The sequence below is a fragment of the Cryptomeria japonica genome, chromosome 2 (assembly GCF_030272615.1).
Source record: "Cryptomeria japonica chromosome 2, Sugi_1.0, whole genome shotgun sequence".
Lineage (NCBI taxonomy): Eukaryota > Viridiplantae > Streptophyta > Pinopsida > Cupressales > Cupressaceae > Cryptomeria > Cryptomeria japonica.
Genome location: NC_081406.1, coordinates 281479579 through 281503034, shown reverse-complemented (window position 1 = coordinate 281503034; position 23456 = coordinate 281479579). Strand labels below are relative to the sequence as shown.

The 23456-nt window shown below is 35.4% G+C and overlaps 1 protein-coding gene across 2 annotated transcripts in view; it reads left to right on the top strand.

The window, feature by feature from the left end:
• The window catches only part of LOC131030496 (sorting nexin 2A), a 35721-nt gene extending 25658 nt beyond the window's left edge, over positions 1 to 10063 (top strand). For both annotated transcript variants that reach the window (XM_057961340.2, XM_057961339.2), the window contains one exon: positions 9597 to 10063. In XM_057961340.2, the coding sequence (XP_057817323.1) occupies positions 9597 to 9710 (114 nt within the window). In that variant the 3' untranslated portion in view covers positions 9711 to 10063. The remainder of the gene's footprint in view (positions 1 to 9596) is intronic.
• Positions 10064 to 23456: the final 13393 nt, after the last annotated feature.

Sequence of the window (23456 nt, the reverse complement as noted above, 5' to 3'; positions counted from 1 at the left end):
AGCTCATCATAATTTGACTAATTGTCCTTGTAGTAAATTGAATAGGTTTGAAAGGGTTGTGCATTATTGTAGGATTCCATTAAATATGTATTCCTAATGTAGCGACCAATGCTCACATGCAAAGAATAAAACAAGACCCAGTGGAATTAAGGTGAATAACATAGTTAAAAAGGAAGTGGAATGGAAGAGCTGAGGCCTATCAAGAAACTCCAACACAAGATAATGTGTTTAGGTCAAAACAAACAAGGGATGGCATGTTGTGCACAAAGGACATGAAGTGAAGCTCAATCATTCTTAATAAAATTATTGTTAAGCAGCCTTATTTTAAATTTAACTAATGTCTCTCACCTGTCAAATAGATGAAAACTTTACCTTGCATTTTAGGAGCCATGTTAATATCGGATTCTATTGATTAGCAACATGCTATACTTCCCTTCATAATAATGGATACATTATATCTCAAACATTAATCATGGGTGGTGAAGAGGTATCTTTTTCTCATATGCTATAAATTATGACCCTTAGGTGCCTTTGCGATGTCTTATGGCCCCTTGGCTAGCCCTTTGTTAAGCTATAAGCATCCTCTGCACCAATATAGTTTTTAGTTGTGGATTTTTTCCACTCATTTATACCTTCCAGGCTGTAGGTTGTTTCCTTTTGGAAATCTAGGATGCTTCCAAGTTTTAGTCTGTGTGCTAAGTATTTAATATTTATATTAATTAGAAGATATTATTTTTTATTTTTCTCTGTTAAATAGTTTCACTCAAATTATAGCACTACACTTTAATGGGCAGTTTAATCTAGAACTACGGGTAAATTGCATGGCTATTAAATTGGTTGTTTTAGTTTTTCTACTTTACAAAGTAACTGCTGTTTAACAGCTGCTTTTGTACCATTCTGTTTTGCTAATGACTATAAGGCCAGTAATGATCGAAGACACTTTTGCTAAACTTGATGTGTTATTATTTGAGGTATTGGAGGGGTATTTTCAGATTTAGAGTTCAGACAAGCTTCATGATTTTTTTATCACCCTTTAGATCACATGTTTTTGTCTTTTGTCACCACTGCAACATCAATGGTGCCTTTCAATCAATATATTAGCACTTATTTTTTGAGTAACATTGGCATATTTGAGGAGCGGGTTCCTGAGAAATTGAGGGTTATATGGCCTATTAAAGTATTTAATGTTTATTAATGGTCATTTAGTTAGTTTCTTTTTCTGCTCTTTTCGATTTATATTTTATTATTCAAGGAGTCTTTCGTCTCCTAGTTGAATTCATGCAATTACCATGTCATGGTAGCAAAGCCAGTAATTTTTTTGGCAATTTTATAAACAAAAATTGTGGTCTTTCCTAAAAGACTTTTTGGAAAATTCTTTTCAATTTTTTTTTGTAATAAAAAATCATTATCGTTTTTTTAAAAAAATTTGTGGGTTCGCGATACGAGTTTTCATATGATTGTTGTCTCTGCAAATCGTGACAATTTTTGTGGAAGGGTTTTGCTTGTGGCGGTTTTGAAATCGTGTGTGTTCCTGAAATATTTTCAAGGGTTTCTAAGCATTAAAAAAGATCATGCAATTTCTTTTAAATCGTGACTAGAATCGAGTGATGGGTTCACGACCTCCTACTGCTGATCTTTTTCTCCCTATGATGGGAAAGGTTATTGTGCGCGTGATTGTAGAAATGCACAATTTCTTTTGCCACTGGGATTGTGACGAGACCTTGATTTTTGCCTGTTTTTTCTAGTCTCTACTTGCGACGGGTCGTGGTAGTGTGTTGGGCGACCGGAAGAAATTGTTGGAGTCTGTTTGGCTCTGCAACTCTTCATTCATGTCAGCTCTGAGGCAAATCTGCGACGGGTGTGAATCTTCTACTGATAATTGTGGGTACTAAACCTTTTTGGCATGATGAGGGTTTTCGAGAAGCATTTTTTATGGCATGATTAGGGTTTTGCGTTCTTGCTGCAGTTTTTTGAAAGATTTTTGTTAAAAATCGTGGGGTGTGAAAACCTAGGGTTTCCAGCACACGTCTTTTGAGTCGCAGATTTTTTTTTCAAAACAATTGCGGGTTTTTTTTTGACTACTTTTTATATAAAAATCAGGGTTATTTTTTTCTGAGCAGCACCTTGGGATTTGTGCCTCAGAATACGTGCTAGGGTTTTGATTGAGTCTTGACCAAAAAACTTAGATTTGTTTCACTGCTGCAGTATTACCTCATTTTTTGTGCATCTAAAAGCTTGAGGGATGGCGTTGTGGAACAGCATCATGCTAGAAATTTGTCAGCGCTTCAACGACAAAAAATACAACACGTGGAAATAGCACATGCTCACAATCTTTGCATACCAGTGTCTACACTAGATTGTTCCGAGTAAGATTGCTCGTCCCTCGACCAGAAAATTAAGACTAGGACAAGTTTGATGAGCACAATCGGGAAGTGGTTATGCTCTTTAAGTTGTTAGTCACCGACGACATGCTTCCACAAGTGCCATCTAGCAAGACAGATTTGGATGCATCTAAAGGATCTCCATGAAACGTCAGACAAGGGTAGAGCATTCTTTGTGAAGAATATGCTGCTTTTAATCATGATGGACGATAAGATGTCTCTGCAAGAGCATCTTATGAAGATCAAGGATATTTGTGATTAACTGGAGGCTATTGGTTGCAAGATGGAAGAAGAGGATATGGTGGTTATAACGCTGAAAATCGTACCACGATCCTACAAAGACTTCATTGAAACGCTCAACATTACATCCACAAATGTTGACTTGAAGTTTGCTGACCTATGCAACAAGCTTATGTAGTAGGATAGATGGAAACAACAGTTTGGGAGTAGCAGTGAGTCATCTAATGCAAAACAAGCGTTTACTGCCAAAGCCAAGGCAAAGGCAAAGGCAAGTCCTTTTAGCCAAAAGGACAAAGCAAACTTGCAGAAAGCTTCAAGAAAGTTATCACATGTCATCATTGATCATTGTGGTAATCTTGGCCACATGAAAAAACAATGCAAAAAATGTTGACCGATGAGAACTCCAACCAGGGAGGGTCTTAGCAGAAGGCCCATGTTGTAGAGAGGAGTCTACATATTACACATTTATGGCCAAAAGACCAGCAGATCATGTCAAAACATTTGCTTGGTACATTGATTTTGGAGCTTCTTGGCATTTCACGCATAGAAGAGTATCGGTTCATAGAGTACACAACTTGCTTTGATTCAATGATCTTTGGAGGAGGTGAAGATTATACAGTTGTTGGCAAGGGCAACGTTCAAATTACGTCTAGGAGGAGGAATCTCATGTTTCCCAACGTATACCATGTTACGAACATGGAGCTAAATTTGCTTTCTGTTAGTCAGATGATGTGACATTATCTAGAGCTGGATGTTGTCTTTAGTGCACACAAGTGCCACATTGTTGATAAGGATTCTCAAGAAGACAATTGCTCTTGGCCTCGAAGATCATGGATTGTACAGGTTAATTGATATTGGAGAGTCTTAGGAGATAGCAATGGCTGCGAAGAGTTCTTCCATAACCACTCTTTGGCATCAACAGTATGGGCATCTCAACTTGTCATATCTCCCTCAGTTGGATCGAGAGAATGTGGTAGAAGGCTTACCTGCGATTCAACAACAAATACATGGTGTGTGTGGAGCTTGCCAAGCAAGGAAGCAGTAGCGAACTCCATTATCTGATGGACAAGCTTGGAGAGCATCCGAGGTATTGCAGCTGGTTCATGCAAATGTTTGTGGACAAATGAATACTGCATCAGTCACTGGTGCTAGGTATTTTCTTCTATTTGTCGATGATTTTAGTAAAAAAATGTGGGTGTTTTTTCTCAAAGCAAAATCATATGTTTTTAATGAATTTCAAAAGATTAAAGCATTAGTTGAAAAAGAGTCGGGACATAAAATCATAACTTTTAGGTCAGATAATGGGGGTGAATTATGCTCTACTAAATTCACAAACTTCTATGCTAAACACTATATTAAGCGTCAACTTACCACACCCTATACCCCTCAGTAGAATGGTGTTCTTGAGTGGAGGAACCGAACCATAACAAAGATGGCTCAGTGTATGCTAGAAAACAAGAATGTGCCTAAGAAGTTGTGGGTTGAGGCAGTGATACTGCAGTATACCTTTTGAAACAGTCTCCTACACAGGCTGTTAAGAAGATGAGCCCCGAGGAAACATGGTCTGGGAGGAAACCAAAAATCAGCCACCTCAAGGTTTTTGGTTCGACTGCATATACTTGGATTCCATATGCAAAGAGGACAAAACTGGATTCCAAAAGTCAGAAGTTGATGCATATAGGCTACAGTGACAATTATAAGGCCTATCGGTTGATTGACGTGGACACCGATTGTCTCGCATTAAGTAGAGATGTGGTTTTTGATGTAGAAGGTGGGCCTTTTTTGCTCTCTTCTCCCATCCAGTGTTTTGAAGATCAGCTTCTGCAAACAAAAGATATATAGTGTTAGGTTTCCATTAGCTTCAGTTGAAGGGAGGGATTTTGATGGTTCCTGAACCTAAAGTTTTGGAATCTCCTAGGCATGATATTGTACCACCAAAATTCTCTTAGGAAAACTTAGATTAGCATCCAAATGAGCAACCCAAGTAATGTTGATACACTTGATTTGGAAGTAGATGGTTTTGTTCTTCGTCTTGAGTAGTGGGAAAAGCTTATTGGTGATGTTCGAAATGATGAGCTTGTCGAGGGTAGATCTTCTAGAGACAAGAGCAAGAAGAAGAACATAGTTAATTTTGCTCTTATGGCCAACATTCAGAGTTTTTATGAGTCCTCGACTTTTTTAGAGGCAAAAGTTAAACTTGAATGGGAAAAGGCTATGGAAGCTAAACACCATAGTCTTCTAAAGAATAACACTTGGTTCTGTCATATCTTCCACCTGGGAAGAAACCCATTGGCTGCAAATGGGTCTATAAAGTGAAGTACAAAGCTGATGGAACACTTGATAAATACAAAACTCAGCTGGTGGATAAAGGCTTCTCATAGAAACGTGTTGACTGTGAGGAAACCTTTGCTCCTACAACAAAGATGAGCACCATCTAATTGGTACTAGTCATTACAACACAATCTGGCTAGAAAGTCCATCAAATGGATGTGAAGAGTGCCTTCCCTCAATGGTGATTTGGAGGAAGAGGTCTCCATGAAGCAGCCTCAAGGTTGCAAGGAAAGAGCACCAAGTATGCAGATTGGTCAAGGCTCTTTATGTCCTAAAACAAACCCAGGTAGGGCATGGTACATCAAGATTGATCAATATATGGTTGAATAGGGCTTTCAAAGAAGTCTTTCAGATCCCAACTTGTATGTCAAGAGTGTTGGTAATGACATCATTTTTCTTGTCATCTATGTGGATGATATCGTCATTACTAGAATTGGAGAACACTTGCTTGAGCAAATCAAACAGAACTTGTGTCAGGCGTTTGATATGACAAATTTGGCGCTTTTGCATTATTGTTTCGATGTAGAGGTTTGGTGGACAAGTGGCATCATTTTTATTTCTCAGTCGAAGTATGCTAGGAGTTTGTCGGATAAGTTTAGGAAGTGAGGTTGCAAATCTTCATCTACACCTATGGAGAAAGGGCTGAAACTATTAGCCAAATCAGATTCACTTGTGGTGAATGAGTCAGCATTCAAGTAACTAGTTGGTAGTCTCATCTATCTTAGAGCCACTAGACCTGATCGTAGTTATGTTGTGAGCCCCTAAAGCAGAACATTGGGTAGTAGCGAAGCGTGTATTGAGATATGTGAAAGGGACAGACTTTGGCATTCTGTACAATAGAAGAGAAGATTTTTGGCTGATTGGTTTTACAAACTCAAATTGGGTAGGTTTTGTTGATGACAGGAAGTCTACTTTTGGGTATGTCTTAAGTCTTGGTACGAGTGCAATCACATGGACCAATGAGAAGCAACAACTGGTAGTGCTTTCCTCAACATAAGAAGATTATTAGGGAACTATTAAAGTAGCATGTGAGGTAGTATGGCTACGGAGGATGCTTTCTGACATGAAAATGTCTCAAGTAGGTCCTTCACCCTTGTTTTGTGCCAATCAAGAGATGCTGAAACTTGTCAAGAATCCATTCTTCCACGAGCCAACCAAACACGTAGAGCTTCATTGCCATTTCATTCGCTAGTTTGTTGAAGATGGAACTGTGATCTTGCATTATGTACCAATTGTGGATGACCAAGTCTCTAAACTCAAACAAGTTTGTAAAATTTGGGCGGCTACTAGGTGTAGTTGATAGGATGACCATTAAGGGAGGGTATTAAAGTTTTTAATGTTTATTAATGGTCATTTAGATAGTTTCTATTCCTGCTCTTTTGTTCATAATTGTTTTTTATAGAAACATTGTTTTGTATTTTATAATTTAAGGAGTCTTTCGTCTCGTAGTTTAATTTATGCAATTATCATTTTATGGCCACGGTTGGCTGCTTTCAGGAATTTTCGATGCCTTTCTGATCTTATCAGAAGTTTTATTGGGAGTAATGCAGGGACCACTCTTGTTTGGGATGTACATTAAAGAACATAAATGGTTTGTTTAGGAGATTAGAAGTGAGGAAGATGGTATGTTGCATCATTTTTTTTATCACCATGCTCTTTTCAGATGATGTACTTTTAGCTTATTCATTGATTGTTTGCAGAGAGGGTTTGGTTCTTTAGCCCATTTTTGTGTTCACTATCTAATTTTATCAATTTAATAAAACAAAGGTTATGATTATTTAAACTTTATTGCAGTTTTATGTGCTCTTCTCAGATGATGTACTTTTAGCATACTCATTTGATTGTTTGCAGAGATGGTTTTGTTCTTTAGCCCTTTTTTGATCACTAGCTGATTGTATCAATTTTATTATAGCAAAGGTTATGGTTATTCAAACTTCATTGCAGTTTACAGGTCATTTGTTTGAAGCCAGACTCATGGCAATTATTATGTAAGTGATATGTATTTTTAACTGTACCAGAGTCCTAGTGGATTCAACTCTGTTTTGTTGATTACTTGTTGAAAATTAATCTCTTCAATAAGATCACTACCATTCCTACCGTTTTGGAGAGAGTCAAAACGATTATGTTTTTTTTTAATTCTGCAATGCACCAAGATTTATTCTTTACAGAATTATTCAAGTTTGAGATTGATCTTGACATGTCTTGGTCCTTTGTGGTTTGGCCTTGGGGCACACAGAATTCTGTGTGCATTAGTAAAGTTTGATCAAGACAGTTGTCATTTCTTGATCCTATACTTCTTTCAAGTACTTGCTTTCCATCCCCATTTACTACTGGTAAGAGGAAGATAATATTGTTTATTGAAGCCTCCAATCTTCTTCATTCTGTGAAATCTCCTCATACACACACTCCTTGAATGCTTCTCTTTACCTTTCTCCTGAAAAAAAAAGATGATAGAATAAAGGATGACTCTACCAAATTGGCATTATTAGACCTTGGAGTCATCAAAGTGTAAATATTGTCCTCTTCTTGCTCTGTTTAGAACACTTCATGACACTGTCCGTAGTTGTACAACCAGTTACATGAACTTTTAGGAAAGATCTTTGTTAACAACTAATATTGTTCCTCCAGTTCCTATCCACCCAAGCTGCTATCTTGATGATATTATCGAACCTTGTCCTGACATATGGGTGTTGGTCACTCTACATATGTTAAATTGGAGCCACTTCTGCTAGACGTGAAGACTAGAGTTTCCATTGTTCTATTTTGCAAGCACTGTTAGGCCTTGTAAACATTGGCATGTCTTGTCTCATTAGATCTCCTCTGCTTCACAACAATGCCTGTAATTGCATAACCAATTACAGCTATTCCAGCCATAGAGTACTTTGTTAACTCCTAAGGCTGCCCTCGAGCTTCTATGTGCTGTCACTCATATGGTTGTTGATGACTCCAAAAATTCTCTTTTGCAATAGTATGCACTTTCTGCTAGAGGTGAAGAGTATGAGTTTCATCGTTCTGTTTCACAAAGTCTGTATTCTTGTTTCTTTGGATTGTTAGGCTTACATTATCTTGGTATACATGCTTCTTGTGTTTATATTGTTCACTTAATTTCTGATATGGATGGGGCGCTTTTAGGCAACACCTGCTTTCACCATCTTTGGCATTCATACTTTGCAAGTTTGTAGTGCCACTAACATATTGTTCTCTCTTGTAAATGTTAATAGAATACAATTTCATTTTATATAGACTATTGACGTTTATATAAAGCAAGAAATACATGCAAGGATCTTTGCTATTCAGAGAAGGCCTTCAAATCTCATCTAACATGCAAGGTGAGTTTATTTGGGATAATATAATTGAAAATTTCTTTCTCGGCGAGTCTTGCCTGTACCATTAGAACAGTTGTATCATTCTTTATATTGTCCTCTTCTCATCATTTTTGTCCAGGAGTTTTCTGTGGCCTTATTCTTTATTTTTGGGTGGTTTTTGTATTCCATGTATGGGTGTATCCTAAGCTTGTGGCTGAAACATTGATGCATGAGTGATAAATTTTAGAGAATTCTGCTTATATTGATGAAACTAAGACTCTAATTAGTGTGTTAATAATCCTTACATGACTTTGTCTAGGACATTGATCAAAGAAATATTGCAAGGTGAAATGGTGACAATGATCACATAATACATGTTTTTAAGAATTATCTTCACCTAGTATCCATGGTAAATCAGGGTTTTCTTGTAGTTTTTAATTAATGAAGAGGACAAAGAATAGTAATCTAGTTGCACTGGTTTGGTAATAGCAGCAAGGAAACAGGATTGTTATGTGAAATATCTTGGTAACAACTGATCATTGGATCATTCATTATAGGTTACATGTGTCTAAGAAACTGAATTAGGTATGTTATGATACTGGACGTGTCAGTGTTGGTTTGACAACTGCTCAGAACCATATTGAATGCATTTGAAATGTATGACTTTGATAATATAGCGCTAAAAAAGTTGTAAAAGAAAATCAAAGAATAAAAGTGTGCTCAAACTTATAAAAAATCTTAATTAGTTTAGAGCAACACAAACACACCTTCCCAATGCAAATCCGAGTGAAACAAATGCATTTTTACCCAAATCATGGCAAAACATCTTTACTCAATTTTTGTGAGCCAGGCCTGGATATGCTATGTGTACCCTATGAACCTCCATATGTACAAAGTATGCAACAATGTTGTTTTCCCATTATCAGCATTAGAAATGGTAAATGAAGATATTGAAATTGAGCAACTTGAATCCATAGGAAAATTCCTGAAATTTTGTCAGGTCTTTCTTAGTACCAGCAAAATATGTAGACAATTTTTCTGCATCTCAATAAAATATGGGAATGTAAAATTAACCCTTACATACATACCGCCTGTATAAGAAAGATAGGTCAGATTTTAGGCTACAGCCTTAGCCACTGCTCCTCTCGGGTGTATGAGACATCCCTTGTGGGGATAAAGGGACTTATCACTTCACCAACCATCTGTATATGTTTATAGTTATAGTGACTATACCTTGTATTTTGTTGTGATCTTTTTTCCTGTAAGTTTATGTGGAATAAAACATGCTGCATGTCTGAGACTAAAGGTTATACTGCTTTTTAAATATGATGGTTTACAGATAGAGTATGCACAGAACACTGCAAATGTTTGGACAAAAGTGGCAGAAGAATCCAGTGAGTATGCTGGAAGGTCTGCAGTATCACCATTTTTTGGCTTTCGTGATGCAGACTAAGGTTCTTCTAGGGCTTCTAAGTTTCCAGCAGTTCATATCGAAATGATGCTTCCATAGTGGCGGGGAAGAGTACTTTGTTTGATTGCTCATCAAACTTGAGGCAAAATTGCTTACACTTGATTTTGACAAGAGTTTCTGGGGTTGTAAACCGCAGAAGTTGAATGCCTATACCATTTATGGCATGTGTAGCTGAAAACTAGAAGTTATATTTTAAAATGAAATATGTACTAAGAATGTAGTAATTTCATTCTGCCTTGCCTCTGAGGCTACCCAAGCTTAGTTTAGTTATTGTCTACAGTGATATGCGTATATAATGTTCCATGAATTCAGCTGCAAGGCATTTTCTGATTTTATCTACTCTGTATTTTGATGGTAAAGCAGATTTATTTCTTAATGGGTTTAGAAACCAAAATAATTAATTTGTAAATACAAAGAAACTAACATCTGGTACCTGAATTTCACTCAAAAATGTAACGAAGAGCTAGTGTTTTCATCTTTGGAATGCACTGCATGCCTGTACCCTTATAACCAGGTGGCCGAAAAAGAACTTTCTATGTGTAATAAATAAAGGGCCTTTCTTTACGAGTAACTGAAAAAGGTTCCTTTATATTTTATTTTCTGATGTAATGCTAAAGCGTATTTCACTGAGTAACGATTTTTTTTACAAACTTTCACTAGAGAAAATGACAAGATGTAGTTTGCAGAAGAGCCAGAACGGATAACTAATGATACTGAAAGAACTTAAAAGACTTATTAAGTTTGAAGAATTGCTTTGTACTAATATTGCGTATGTTAAAATTTATGAATGGTTTAACTTTATTATTTGGAATGCCGAATGTTGATTCAGCATATGTAACTTGAATGCCATTCCGAGTAGTTTCATGTTCTTAAATAATCTTTTCAGCATGGCAGCCATGGAAATAGATTCATGTGCTACTTACACATAAAATGAACAAACAATATTTTGAAATTGGTTGCAGCCAGTCACTGACACGTTTCATCTGGCAATATGCATTTTTTATTTTTACTTAACGTTTTTTTCTCCATTGGCATTATTCAAACGTTTGATTGACTGATTGAAGAGCAAATGATCATTGGATTAGTGAAGGGTTGAAATCCATTGGTAATAATGTATGAAAAGAACAATTTACATATTGTAGAGGGAGGTCGGGTTGCAGAAGAACTTTTGTTTCCTAAGGCTTGGAAAATAAAATCTTGTGCACTTGCCCATTTGGCCTCTTCATGAAAAATTTCTTTACAGCAATGAAATCAAGATTTAATTCTAATAAAAGCATGCCCTCTATTAGTATTAGCTTAAAATGCAGATACAGACTGCCAGACATTCCAGCAAATTTCAAGGATGGACAGCTTAATCAGCCATAATGGAGAGAATTATTAGCTTGTCACTTTATTGTCTCTGTACTTTAGGCAAGGGTTTGGCATGGAGCTTGGTTTTTTGGTTGGCTATTTATTATGGATGCTACATTAACAAAGTATAATAAAAAATTGAAATTGAAATTTAACAAGAATAAATATAAAATATTAAAAAATGAAAGCAGATAGAATAATTTTAAATGCATGATAATATTGTTTTTTTTTTCAAAATTTTCTGATCCCACTAATAACTGTTCTCACTGCTTTATTAATAAAAAACAAATAGAAACAATAGTACTTAATATTGTAGTAGAAGTAATTAATCTAATAAGATAAGTTTTGAGTAGCATAGTTAGTTGTTTCCATAATTTATGATAAATCTATTTTTTTTTTTTCAAGTTAAATAGTTGGTATGGGCCAACAACCTTTATATTGATTCTAAAAAGCCGCTTACATTCCGTTTACAGATTCTTCAAAATGGCTTATTCACTGATGAAACAACTTTCAGTTATGAGCAATAAACCAATCTATTCACCCATATTCTATAGCTGGATAGATCAAAACTGCAGCGATCTACCTATGGTATTAATTTCAAGCCCACCCAACAAGTAGAAATTACAGTCTATTTTTTAAAAACAACAAAAAAGACAAACACCAACTCAATTTTTAGGCCTTTTTGGCCTTCTTGTTTGCACACGAGCCTTAGGATCTCCTCAGCTCCTCGCCTATGTTCGCAGGTACCTTTGGTAGTCTTCTGCCGACTTTAGGAGTGGAAATCTCATCCTCTTTGCCGTCCAAAGCTGCTTCCGCTCTCCTCTTACACTTCACCATCTTTGCCCTAGTCACCACTAGGCAGTCGGGTCCACATTTTGCATGGGTTGAGCTTTTGGCCACTTCTTCCACATCACTGGAGTCCTCCTCAACCCATTCTTCTTCGCTTTCTGGCAGCATTGAAATCTGTCTCCACATTTTCCTCTTCACTGTTGCTTTCCTCATGTATTCCCTCCATCTCCATTTAGTCTTTGAGCCATTCTTCTGGTGGAGGCAGAATGTTTGCTAGGCGTTGTAAGAAAACCGGGCTCCTTTCAATTTCCCCCATATGCTTTTGCAGCTCTTCTATTTCTAGTGTTCGCACAACTGGGAACTTTTATACTTCCCCTTCATGCTCGCAAGTCATGTAGTAGTTTTGTGGCATGGGCACTATCAATTTCTTGTTCACATTATCCAACACTGCATCTATCTCCCCCAGATAAGCATAAGCATGTTTGAACAACTTTTGGGACAATTTCTTTGCCCGGGCCTTGGACAGTCCTAGATATAACACAATGGCAAGAAACATGGCCGTTATATCAATATTGACCTTGTATCTGTCATATGCCCACAAAAACTCTCCCCAGTACTTTATTCATTGTATGCAGGACCAGGGGATGCCTCATAGACAAAACGGAGAGTAGCTGCTTGTTTGTGACTTCTCCCCAAAAGGACATCATCTGCTTGGTGTACTCCAAGATCAATGGCGTGTCCATCTTTGCTCTCCCCCCAGTTGTTTTTGCCCTTGGCATAAAAATGACTCATTCCACACCTCACCTACATTTATCTATTCATTCGCCACCTGTCTTCGTACTACATATCCTTGCAGAGATCTATTTTCAATGTTTGGCTCGATATTCGCACAAAGAGGAGTTAATATCCTCTACATCCTGTGATGTGGCGTACTTTCCATGCCAAGATATAAGTATTGCCACCTCAAGTGTCTTGCGTTCACCATCCCATCAATCGTCCCAAATTAATGCCCAAAACTATATTCATCGGACTCTTGCCATCTATCCCCCTTTGCATATATTCGGAGCAATATGGTTCTGAGGCTTGTGCCTCGTAGTGATTTTTGACTTCTAACGTGCGAAGAGTTAATTTGAGATTGATCTCCAAACTCGTGCAAAATGATCTTAATTATACCTCCTTTTATTATGGTGAATCTTCCGCTATTGCTCCTTTTGGGCATTTGACGCTTCTTTTACCAATCTGTATGCCACATCATTCCCATCCCACTACATGTGAATTCTAAACCCCTCCAAAGTAGAGATAATTTCCCTGATTGGTCTTAACCATTGCGCTAGTTTCCAATTCGGCGTACTGGTTTGTTTGATTGCATTGATCGTGACTGACGAATCTCCTTTGAGGTGAAATCTTCGACACCTTGATATCTAGACCCATTTGTAACCCTGCTTGTGCAGCCCTGAATTCAACAATGTTATTGGTAGATTCACCTATGTGAAATGATCTTCTTGCAATTATTCGCCCTTCCTAATTTCTTGCCACACATCCAATGCCACTGGGTTTTGGATTGCCTCTGGAAGCTCCGTCGAAGTTGATTTTTATCCAACCTTGCTTTGGAGCCAACCACGAAATACCCTCTCTTGGATTTTTTTGGTTAGAATCCTTGGTCATTCCATCAACTCTCATGACTTTGAGGTCATCAAAGACTTTAAGTATCTCATCATCACAGTTTGTGAAAGTGTTGGCTTTGATATTTTTTGTGTTGATTGCATTGTTGGCTAGCTCTGTTATTGCTCCTTCAATTTTCCGACATAAATATGTGAGATTCATTTGCATTCCTTAGAAAATTCGTCTATTCCTTTCTTTCTACAATTCCCGCACAATTGTCGAGGGAATTACTTTCCATAGGCACTCAAACAAGCTTTTTGTCTTGATGATCGACCACATGTTAAACCAGTCCACTATGTTTGGTATTGGAGGTTTAGTTTGGTCATAAAAATCTGCCAGCATTCAGTCACAAAATAGCAGCTAAGGAGAATGTGATTAGTTGTTTCTCCCTCTCTGGCATAGTACACATCTACCTGGTCCATAGATTCCCATTTTTTGTAGTATGTCCTTTGTCAAAATCTTCTTCTGCAAGGCTATCCAGGTAAAAACTCGTCTTAGGTAAAATGCATTAGTTCCATATCAAGGTGGTTAGCTAGTTTTGTTTAGTAAATGTTGCTTCTTTCACTTTGTAGCCTAAGCTTACTTTGTAGCTTCTAGTGCTTGACCCACACCAACGAATGACATCTTCTTCATTTGATGGCACAAATTATCTTTTGCTTATCAATTCCAATAATATTGCTTTTTGATCCTCTGGGGCATTGATCTCTTGTGGAGATTTGCACTCCCACACCCAACTTCCATTCCATTCAATCATCCTCCCATAATCACTGATCTTTCTTCCCCACTACCTAATAGTCTCTGTCTTGATTATTTCCAGATTAACAACTTCTTTCGGAGGGTTTTTCCCCTTCCCACGAATTTGACCAGAATGATACTTTCCTTCCATTTTTGACCTCTCAGGTGACATATGTAAGGTAATTGTTACATGTGCACGCGCACGCACGCACACACACACACACACACACACACACACACACACACGTGTGTGTGTATTCACCTATGTGTGTGTGTGTGTGTATTCACCTATGGGAATGTGTGTGTGTGTGTGTGTATTCACCTATGGGAAGCAACATTTCATCACTTGTTTCAGGTTTTATTATCTTCTCTTTCTCTTTGGTGCAATGCAGTAAGTAATAACTAACACCTATGTTTCCAAGCTCTGTTATGACTGCTAAAACAACTCGTACACCAATTTACATGGAAAATTTGTAAAAAATTTAGAACTGTTTAGACTAAATCATTACAATTTAACTTATCAAAACTTAGTAAACTTTAAATAACTACATTGTATTAAATTTACGTTAAATTAATCAATTATGTACATGTGTACCCTTTTTAATCAATCTTGAAATATGGTCATAATCAATTGAAATTAAAGGAATGTCTTCAAAGCTTTCATCCTCATCTTCGTCATATGTGTCAAATTCGACTAGTGGCATCAAATTCTATTCACTAACATATTCATGTTGGTTGTTGCATGCATCAAAGTTTTCCAAATTGCACTCATCATAGGAAAAAGAGTAATCCCCCTTGTATAATGTTCATACAGGGCGATTATCTAAACTCATGACACAATGCAAAGATCTTGTTTTCTCTACCCTTTTGCATCAATCTTATCTCCACACCTATAGATATAAAAATTATATTACATATATAATTAAAAACTAATAGTTCTAGAAATTCACTTAAAATTGAAAACTAAAAACAAAACTTGATGTTCATATAAAATTTAAGTTTGGAATTCAAATGTAATTTATACGTAACTGATATCTCTTAAAGCACTCTATGTGGAATCTATTATTTTGTTCTTGAAGATGTGTCGACTTCATTTGATGCAAAGTGTTTCTTACACCATTCAACACCATTGTGTGCATCGTCTATACGATCTCCCAAATAACTCATTTGATGCTTTCTTAGAGCATATATGATGCAAGCTCTTGCATAATCACGTTCACCCTTTCGGTGTCCACTCTCAAACAAACTTGAAACATGTGGTATTTTATAATTTCGATGATATCTATATAGTGCATAAAATGATCGTGATGATTTGAATTATGTTGCACATCAATCTAACCATACAAAATGCTTTTCAAATTTTATGCTCTTGTTTGCCAAATTCTCAAAAAAATTACAAAGCAATGTTGTACAAAAAGTGTGTCATGCTCTTTATCATCACTAATATAAAAGTGATAATCTTTCTTAATGACTTGTTCATCATATGTACTATCAACACTATCCAGATCTAATTGTGTTAGTCAATAACACACCATACACCATAATAGTGATCTACTTTGAAAAGTAATACTATGATTGAATCTCTTTTTGATCTACAAAAGAGTAATTTTCTACAAAGTTAACTATTGATAAAACTATTCCAAGTGGGAAAGTATCTCTTAATGTTTGAAACTGTTGTGCTTGCCACTTAGCAAAACAAACATGATGTATGTATGGTTGTATAAACTTTTGATTTTTTCATAAATGTTCCAATAGGTATCTCCTCTTCTACATAGTTTAACCTTGTGGTATTCTTTCCTTTGTTTCAGACTTTATGTACTTGTAATTCTTGCAATATATTGTCTTTGTTGGATTAGGATCTTTGTTTCTTAAAGGCATTTTAGGCAAATTTTCACAAGTTTCACAAAATCCTTTTATGCAGTTTATTTGACCATTTGCATTATCATCATCTAATTTATCACACAAGATGGATTCTATGATCTGACTTGCCCGTTTAGGAGATGCATTTTGAAAACCATCACTTTCTTCTCTCATCTTTCAAAACACCTAATAGTAGGGATTAAATTAAATATGATAATGACAACAAGAAGTTTCAAAAACATTGTTTATCTTCACATGGTATGAGGAGCTACTGCTTCTAAGGACTCTCCAATAGATGATGCTGCCCAATCTTTATATGAGGATTCAAATTTAAAAAGTTCATATACATCTCATGTTGTATTATGTCTACCCAACGTTTTGTAGGATGTTCATAATCACTATGCCCAATCCTGTGTCCGATGACATCTCTACTATTTGATGATGGATGAGTATGATCATTCCAAAAAGTTAAGATCAAATTCCTAACAACATCATCAATCTTGTCAGAACAGGGAGCTCTACACATAATCGCCCAATTGCCTTTTGAACTATTATCCAAAACCTTTCTCCTTTTCACATATTTTGTTAGTGTCTTTCTATTGAAACCAAATTCAGTTGAAAGTGAAGAGATTTGTCTTTTTATTGGTATTTTTCACTTAAAATAGATGCCAACATCACTCTTCTTGAAATTTCTTTATCCTTTGATTAAGATCCTTTCCTAATGGAATTTAAACCCTTTTTTACATTTTCAACAATATCCTTTTCTACACCCAATAATTGTAATGGCTCTTTCAATTCATTACGAAAAAGTAAAAGTGATAAGAATTAGTTTTGTTCAAGAGTACCAAGATTATTAAAATTAGCATTGATTATTTCCTTTATAGATTTATTCATTGACCTCCTACTAGTATTTCTAGGTTGTTCAACACAACATTTCAATTGTCCATATCCATTTCAAGTAAATGATCTAAATTTCTATAAGAAAATATTTTGTTCACCTCTTTAGCTAGATTCATATGCTCATCCATTGGTATAGAAGGAAAGTGTTCCTGACCCCTCTCCAACATGCATTGTTTGAACTTGGGTCTCCTTCCTATTTTCAACTATGTGTTGTTTTTGCTCATTTTCTCTAATATCTAAATTTGGCTCGAATCCTTCTTGAGAACTTTCTCCTTATTGATCCGCTTTTACACACAAAAGTCAAGAGAGAGAGAGAGAGGACCTATCTAGAGAAGGATAGAGAGAGAAAGAACGAGCTAGAGAGAGAGAAGGATAAATAAAGAGATCTAGACCTTAAGCCATCCTAATTAGATCCCCTTAATACATCCTAATTAGATCCCTTAAGTCATCCCAATTAGAGATCTCCTTAAGCCAACCTCATTCTAGATCTCCTTAAGCCATCCTAATTCTAGATCCACTTAAGCCATCCCAATTAGAGATCTCCTTAAGTCATCCTAATTCTAGATCCTCTTAGGCCATTCTAATTCTAGATCCCTTTAAGCCATCCTAATGATATTTCCCCTTAAGACATCCTAATTAGATCCCCATAAGCCATGTCCTAATTAGATCCCCTTAAGCCATCCTAATTCTAGATCCCCTTAAGTTGTTTAATTAGGATGGCTTGAGGGCACATCTCACAAGGATGGCTTAAGGGGATCTAGAATTAGGATGGCTTAAAGAGAGAGAGAGAGAGAGAGAGAGAGAGAGAGAGAGAGAGAGAGAGAGAGAGAGAGAGAGAGAGATTAACTCTTGAGAAAGAGAGAAATAAAGAGCTTTCAAAAGACTTAAGTCGAGAGAGAGAGGACATGTATCTAGAGAAGGATTGAGAGAGAGTAACTTCTAATAAATCTAACCTTGAGAGAGAGAGGTTTAAAAACACCTACTTAAGTCAAGATAAATAGAGAGAGAGAACCTAAGAGAGAGAGGACTTAATTCAAGAGATAGAAAGAAAGAGCTTTAAAAAGACTTAATGAAAGAGAGAGAGGACGGGTATCTAGAGAAGGATAGAGAGAGATGACCTATTTAGAGAAGGGTAGAGAGAAAGAAAGAGCTTTAAAATGAATTTGTCTTGGAGAGAGAGAGAGAGAGAGAGAGAGAGAGAGAGAGAGAGGACTTAACTCTTGAGAAAGAGAGAAATAAAGAGCTTTCAAAAGACTTAAGTCAAGAGAGAGAGGACATGTATCTAGATAAGGATTGAGAGAGAGTAACACCTACTTAAGTCAAGAGAGCTAGAGAGAGAGGACTTAATTCAAGAGATAGAAAGAAAGAGCTTTAAAAAGACTTAAGTCAAGAGAAATAATGAAATAGATTTAAGAAGACTTAATGAAAGAGAGAGAGGACATGTATCTAGAGAAGGATAGAGAGAGATGACCTATCTAGAGAAGGGTAGAGAGAAAGAAAGAGCTTTAAAATGAATTGTCTTGGAGAGAGAGAGAGAGAGATGATAGGTATCTAGAGAAGGATGGAGAGAGATGACCTTCTAAGAGATCTAACCTTGATAGTGAGAAAAAGAAAGAACTTTAACAAAGACTTACTTAAGTCAAGAGAGATAGAGAGAGAGAGGAACTATATCTAGAGAGAGAGAGCGCCTAATAGAGAGAGGGGACTTAAGTCAAGAGAGAAATAAAGAGCTTTAAAAAGACTTAAGTCAAGAGAAATAGAGAAAGATATTTAAAAATACTTAACATGAGAGAGAGAGAGAGAGAGAGAGAGAGAGAGAGAGAGAGAGAGAGAGAGGGGGGGGGGGATATGACCTTACAGAGAAGGATGGAGAGAGAGGGGACCTATCTAGAGGATGGTAGAGAGAGGAAGAAAGAGCTTTAAAAAGACTTAAGGAGAGAGAGAGAGAGAGAGAGAGAGAGAGAGAGAGAGAGAGAGGACCTTAGAGAGAAGGATAGAGAGAAAGAAAGATCTTTAAAAAGACTCAAGTCAAGAGAGAGAGAGATTTAAAAAGACTTAACTCTTGAGAGAGAGAGAAAGAAAGAGATTTAAAAAGCTTGAGAGAGAGAGGGGACCTTCTAAGAGATCTAACCTTGATGGAGAGAGAAAGAGATTTAAAAAAGACACTTAAGTCAAGAGAGATAGAGAGAGGACCTATATCTAGAGAGAGAGGTCCTATATCTAGAGGGGGCCTATCTAGAGAGAGATAACCTAAAAGAGAGAGGACTTAAGTCAAGAGATAGAAAGAAATAGCTTCAAAAAGACTTAAATCAAGAGAGAACAAGACCTTAGAGAGAAGGATAGAGAGAGTGGGGGGGGATAGGTAGGTAGAGAAGGATAGAGAGAGGACCTTTAGCTTTAAAAAGAATTAAGTCAAGGGAGAGAGAGAGAGAGAGAGAGAGAGAGAGAGAGAGAGAGAGAGAGAGAGAGAGAGAGAGAGAGAGAGAGAGAGAGAGAGAGAGAGAGAGAGAGACCTTAGAGAGAAGGATATAGAGAGAAATAAAGAGATTTTAAAAGACGAGAGAGAGAGAGAGAGAGAGAGAGAGAGAGAGAGAGAGAGAGAGAGAGAGAGAGAGAGAGAGAGAGAGAGAGAGAGAGAGAGAGCTTTAAAAAGACAAGTCAAGGGAGAGATAAAGAGATAGAGAGATGAAGAGAGGACCTTAGAGACAAGGATAGAGAGAAAGAAAAACCTTTAAAAAGACTTAAGTCAAGGGAGAAGAGAAAGAGAGATGGAGAGAGAGAGGCCCTATAGACTTGGATAAAGAGAGAGGACCTATCTAGAGAAGGATAGAGAGATAGAAAGAGATTTCAAAAGACTTAAGTCAAGGAAAATAGAGAAAAAGGAGAGGGAGAGAGGACCTTAGAGAGATGGATTGAGAGAGAAAGAAAGCAATTTAAAAATACAAGTCAAATGAGAGAGAGAAAGAGAGAGGGGAAGAGAGAGGATCTATAGACAGATCTAGAGAGAGAGGACCTATCTTGAGAATGATAGAGATAGAAAGAAAGATTATTAAAAGACTTAATTCAAGAGAGAGAGAGAGAGAGAGAGAGAGAGAGAGAGAGAGAGAGAGAGAGAGAGAGAGAGAGAGCTTTAAAAAGATTTAAGTCGAGAGAGAAAGAGATTTAAATTTTTTTAACTCAAGATCTAGAGAGAGAGGATCTATCTAGAGAATGGTAGAGAGAGAAAGAACTTGAGCTTTAAAAAGACTTAAGTCAAGAGAGAGAGGATCTTAGAGAGAAAAAAGAGCTTAAAAAAGGCTTAAGTCAAGAGAGAGACAACCTTAAAGAGAAAGATAAAGGGTGTCACGTACCATTTTTATCTATACTTAATGCAATTATTAAACTAGGAAAGTGATATATGGTTTTTGTTTATATGGATGCAATAGAAATAGAAATGAAATGGAAATTTAAATGCAAATGAATGATTTAAATTATTTTATTGTGAAAATTGGGGATTGTCATTGCTAACGAACAATCGAGTGCAAGTGAATACAGGAACATGTGAACATGGATGAAGGCGAGAACTTGGTTCAGGTAGAGTTGTTTTAGCTTTTTGAATCTGGTATGGAGATGGAATCTCACACACCACAGTAGTTGCATCAAATGCATCTTGCATAAATAAATGTTTATTTTATGTGAAGGATGTAATTTTACATGAAGAGTTATATTTGATGTCATTGTTTTAAAGATAGATTGATTGATTGCTTTTAAATAATTAAGCGTGTATTTTGATGTTTGTTTGTATATACATTGTTTATGTAGATGTTGTAATTGTCTTCGAAATGAAATAGATGAAGTACAATGTTTATATTCCATCATTTGATATATATATATATATATATATATATATAAATATATATATATATATATATATATATAAATATATATATATATATATATATATATATATATATATATAATGTTAGTTAAAATTGAATGGTATTGATAACTTAGTTTTGAGATTATCTCTATAGAAGAAATGTCTTTCTTCGTTGAATTAGAAATCCCCGCTTGTCAAAATTGTATTATTATTTGTTGAATTTACATATCTATTTTTAGCTAATGATAAAATCAACACTGTAGAGCTTTATATATATATATATATATATGTATATGTATATGTATATGTATATACATGTGTATATATATGCATGCATATGTGTATATATATGCATACATATGTATTGCATATGTGTGTGTGTGTGTGTGTGTGTGTGTGTGTGTGTGTGTGTGTGTGTGTGTGTGTGTGTGTGTGCGTGTGCGTGCATATATATGTGTGTGTGTGTGTGTAGATATATACATGTATACATGTGTATATATATACACATGTATACATGTACATATATATATATATATATACATGTACATGTATATATATATATATATACATGTACATGTATATATATATATATATATATATATATACATACATGTAACATATATATACATATACATCTACATATATATGCATATGTATATGCATATGTATATGTATATGTATATGTATGCATATATATATATATTGTATATGTACACACACACACACATATATGCATATATGTATATATGTGTGTGTGTGTGTGTGTGTGTGTGTGTATGTGTATAAATATACATACACATATGTTCAAATTCATGAAACCAAATTCTTTCCTATAAGCTGAATGTAAATACACTTTCAAATTTCGAATTAGAAGAAGATGAAGACATACCAGAATACATCTTTGTAAAACTGATTTTCTTTTACATGTATATTTTTGTGCATATTGTCTTCTTGATTTTAGAATACGCTGAGCATGAATGCAACGTTGTTTATAGATATATTTATATATAAACTTATGTATTTATTTTGAGTAAATGAGATTCTTCATATATGTTGTTATAAACATACTTAGATTTAAATCCAAGAAGAAACCACTTGTTGAAACTTACCAAACGTAGGATATTATTCATAAGAACCTGTAGCAAACATATAGAAGCATGCAAATTTGGTTAGTTTCCAATGCAATAATATTTTCATATAAACTTAAAATTTTGGAAACACCATACTGTTATTAGAACATATCTAAACAAGAATTTTGTGCTTTTGTCCATTGGAAAACCGAAACATAGCTGATGAATAACTGAAACAATGAGATAATACATGTTGGAAATAAAATCAAATCATATGAGATACATAGATGTATAAGAACGTGATTTGATTTTATATTCTTCTATATATGCAAATATGTGCATACATGTGTTACACCTTCTTTATTTTAAACTTATTTAATTTATGTTGAAAATGAAAATATTGTATTACTTAAAAAATGGATTTACGTTTAAAGTGTTTTCCAATTATGTATGCTTGTGAGTGAAAGTGCTTGACAAAAATACTCATAGAAGTAAAGTTAGAAGGTAATAGGAATACTAGATGAATGATTGTTCTAGTTATGTTTTTGGGGAAAGTTTACATTCTGGGATGGGTGTCGAATATGGGTGCTAGAGAGTATAGTTTGTTTTTCCAAACTATTCTATTTGATATGCATGGCATTATACTCAACCGACTAACTTATTGACCATTGGAATAGATAGATGTATTTATGACTCTCTACCATATCCTTGTATTGATCTTGCTTTATTCTTAAAAGAGTTAGAATAATAGAAAATGCATGTATCATTCTAGGCACGCACCAAGATTCCATCTTGCATGTCAAATTCTTCTTGCTAAGCAATTCGTGTAGGGTCGGGTATTCTTGTTTGTTTAAGAATTTTGGGGAAGCGTATGCTTCAAGGTTGGGTGGAAAAAGCACCAAATCTTGTTCTCGTCTTCATTCAAAGGATTGAAATGAAGATAACTTATGGATTGAAGATTAAATGATGTATCTTCTCTCATTATTATATAATATCTTATTTTTGTATATTGTTAACTTAAGGCAATAGAATGCCTAAGTCTTGTAATGTAACTATGAACAATGTGTAGTATGTTGAAATATTATGAAAGGATACTCAATTTTGTAAGATTACTATTATTTACCTATTTATTAGATATAGTCTTAGTAGTTTCAACTTATAAGCTTGTAAATTTTACGACTTATTTTGAATAGCATTATGAGCCTTTGGAATTATTTGAGTTGAACAGATGAATTTATTAAGGGAATTATAGATTTGTTTGAAGTTAAAGAGAATTCGTTCTTTTATTGAATTTAGAGCGTCTACATCTTTACAAAGAGAGGGCCTATTTAGAGATGGATAAAGAGAGAAATATGTACTTAATGTTCAAAACTAGAAATAACATCCTACTACGTGCTAAAAGCTTATATTAAATAAAAATAAATATTTTTGGAATAATATTAAAAATAGGAAAGAAAATATGCATACCTTGTTTCTTTCTATGATATCTTGCCAAATTTGCTT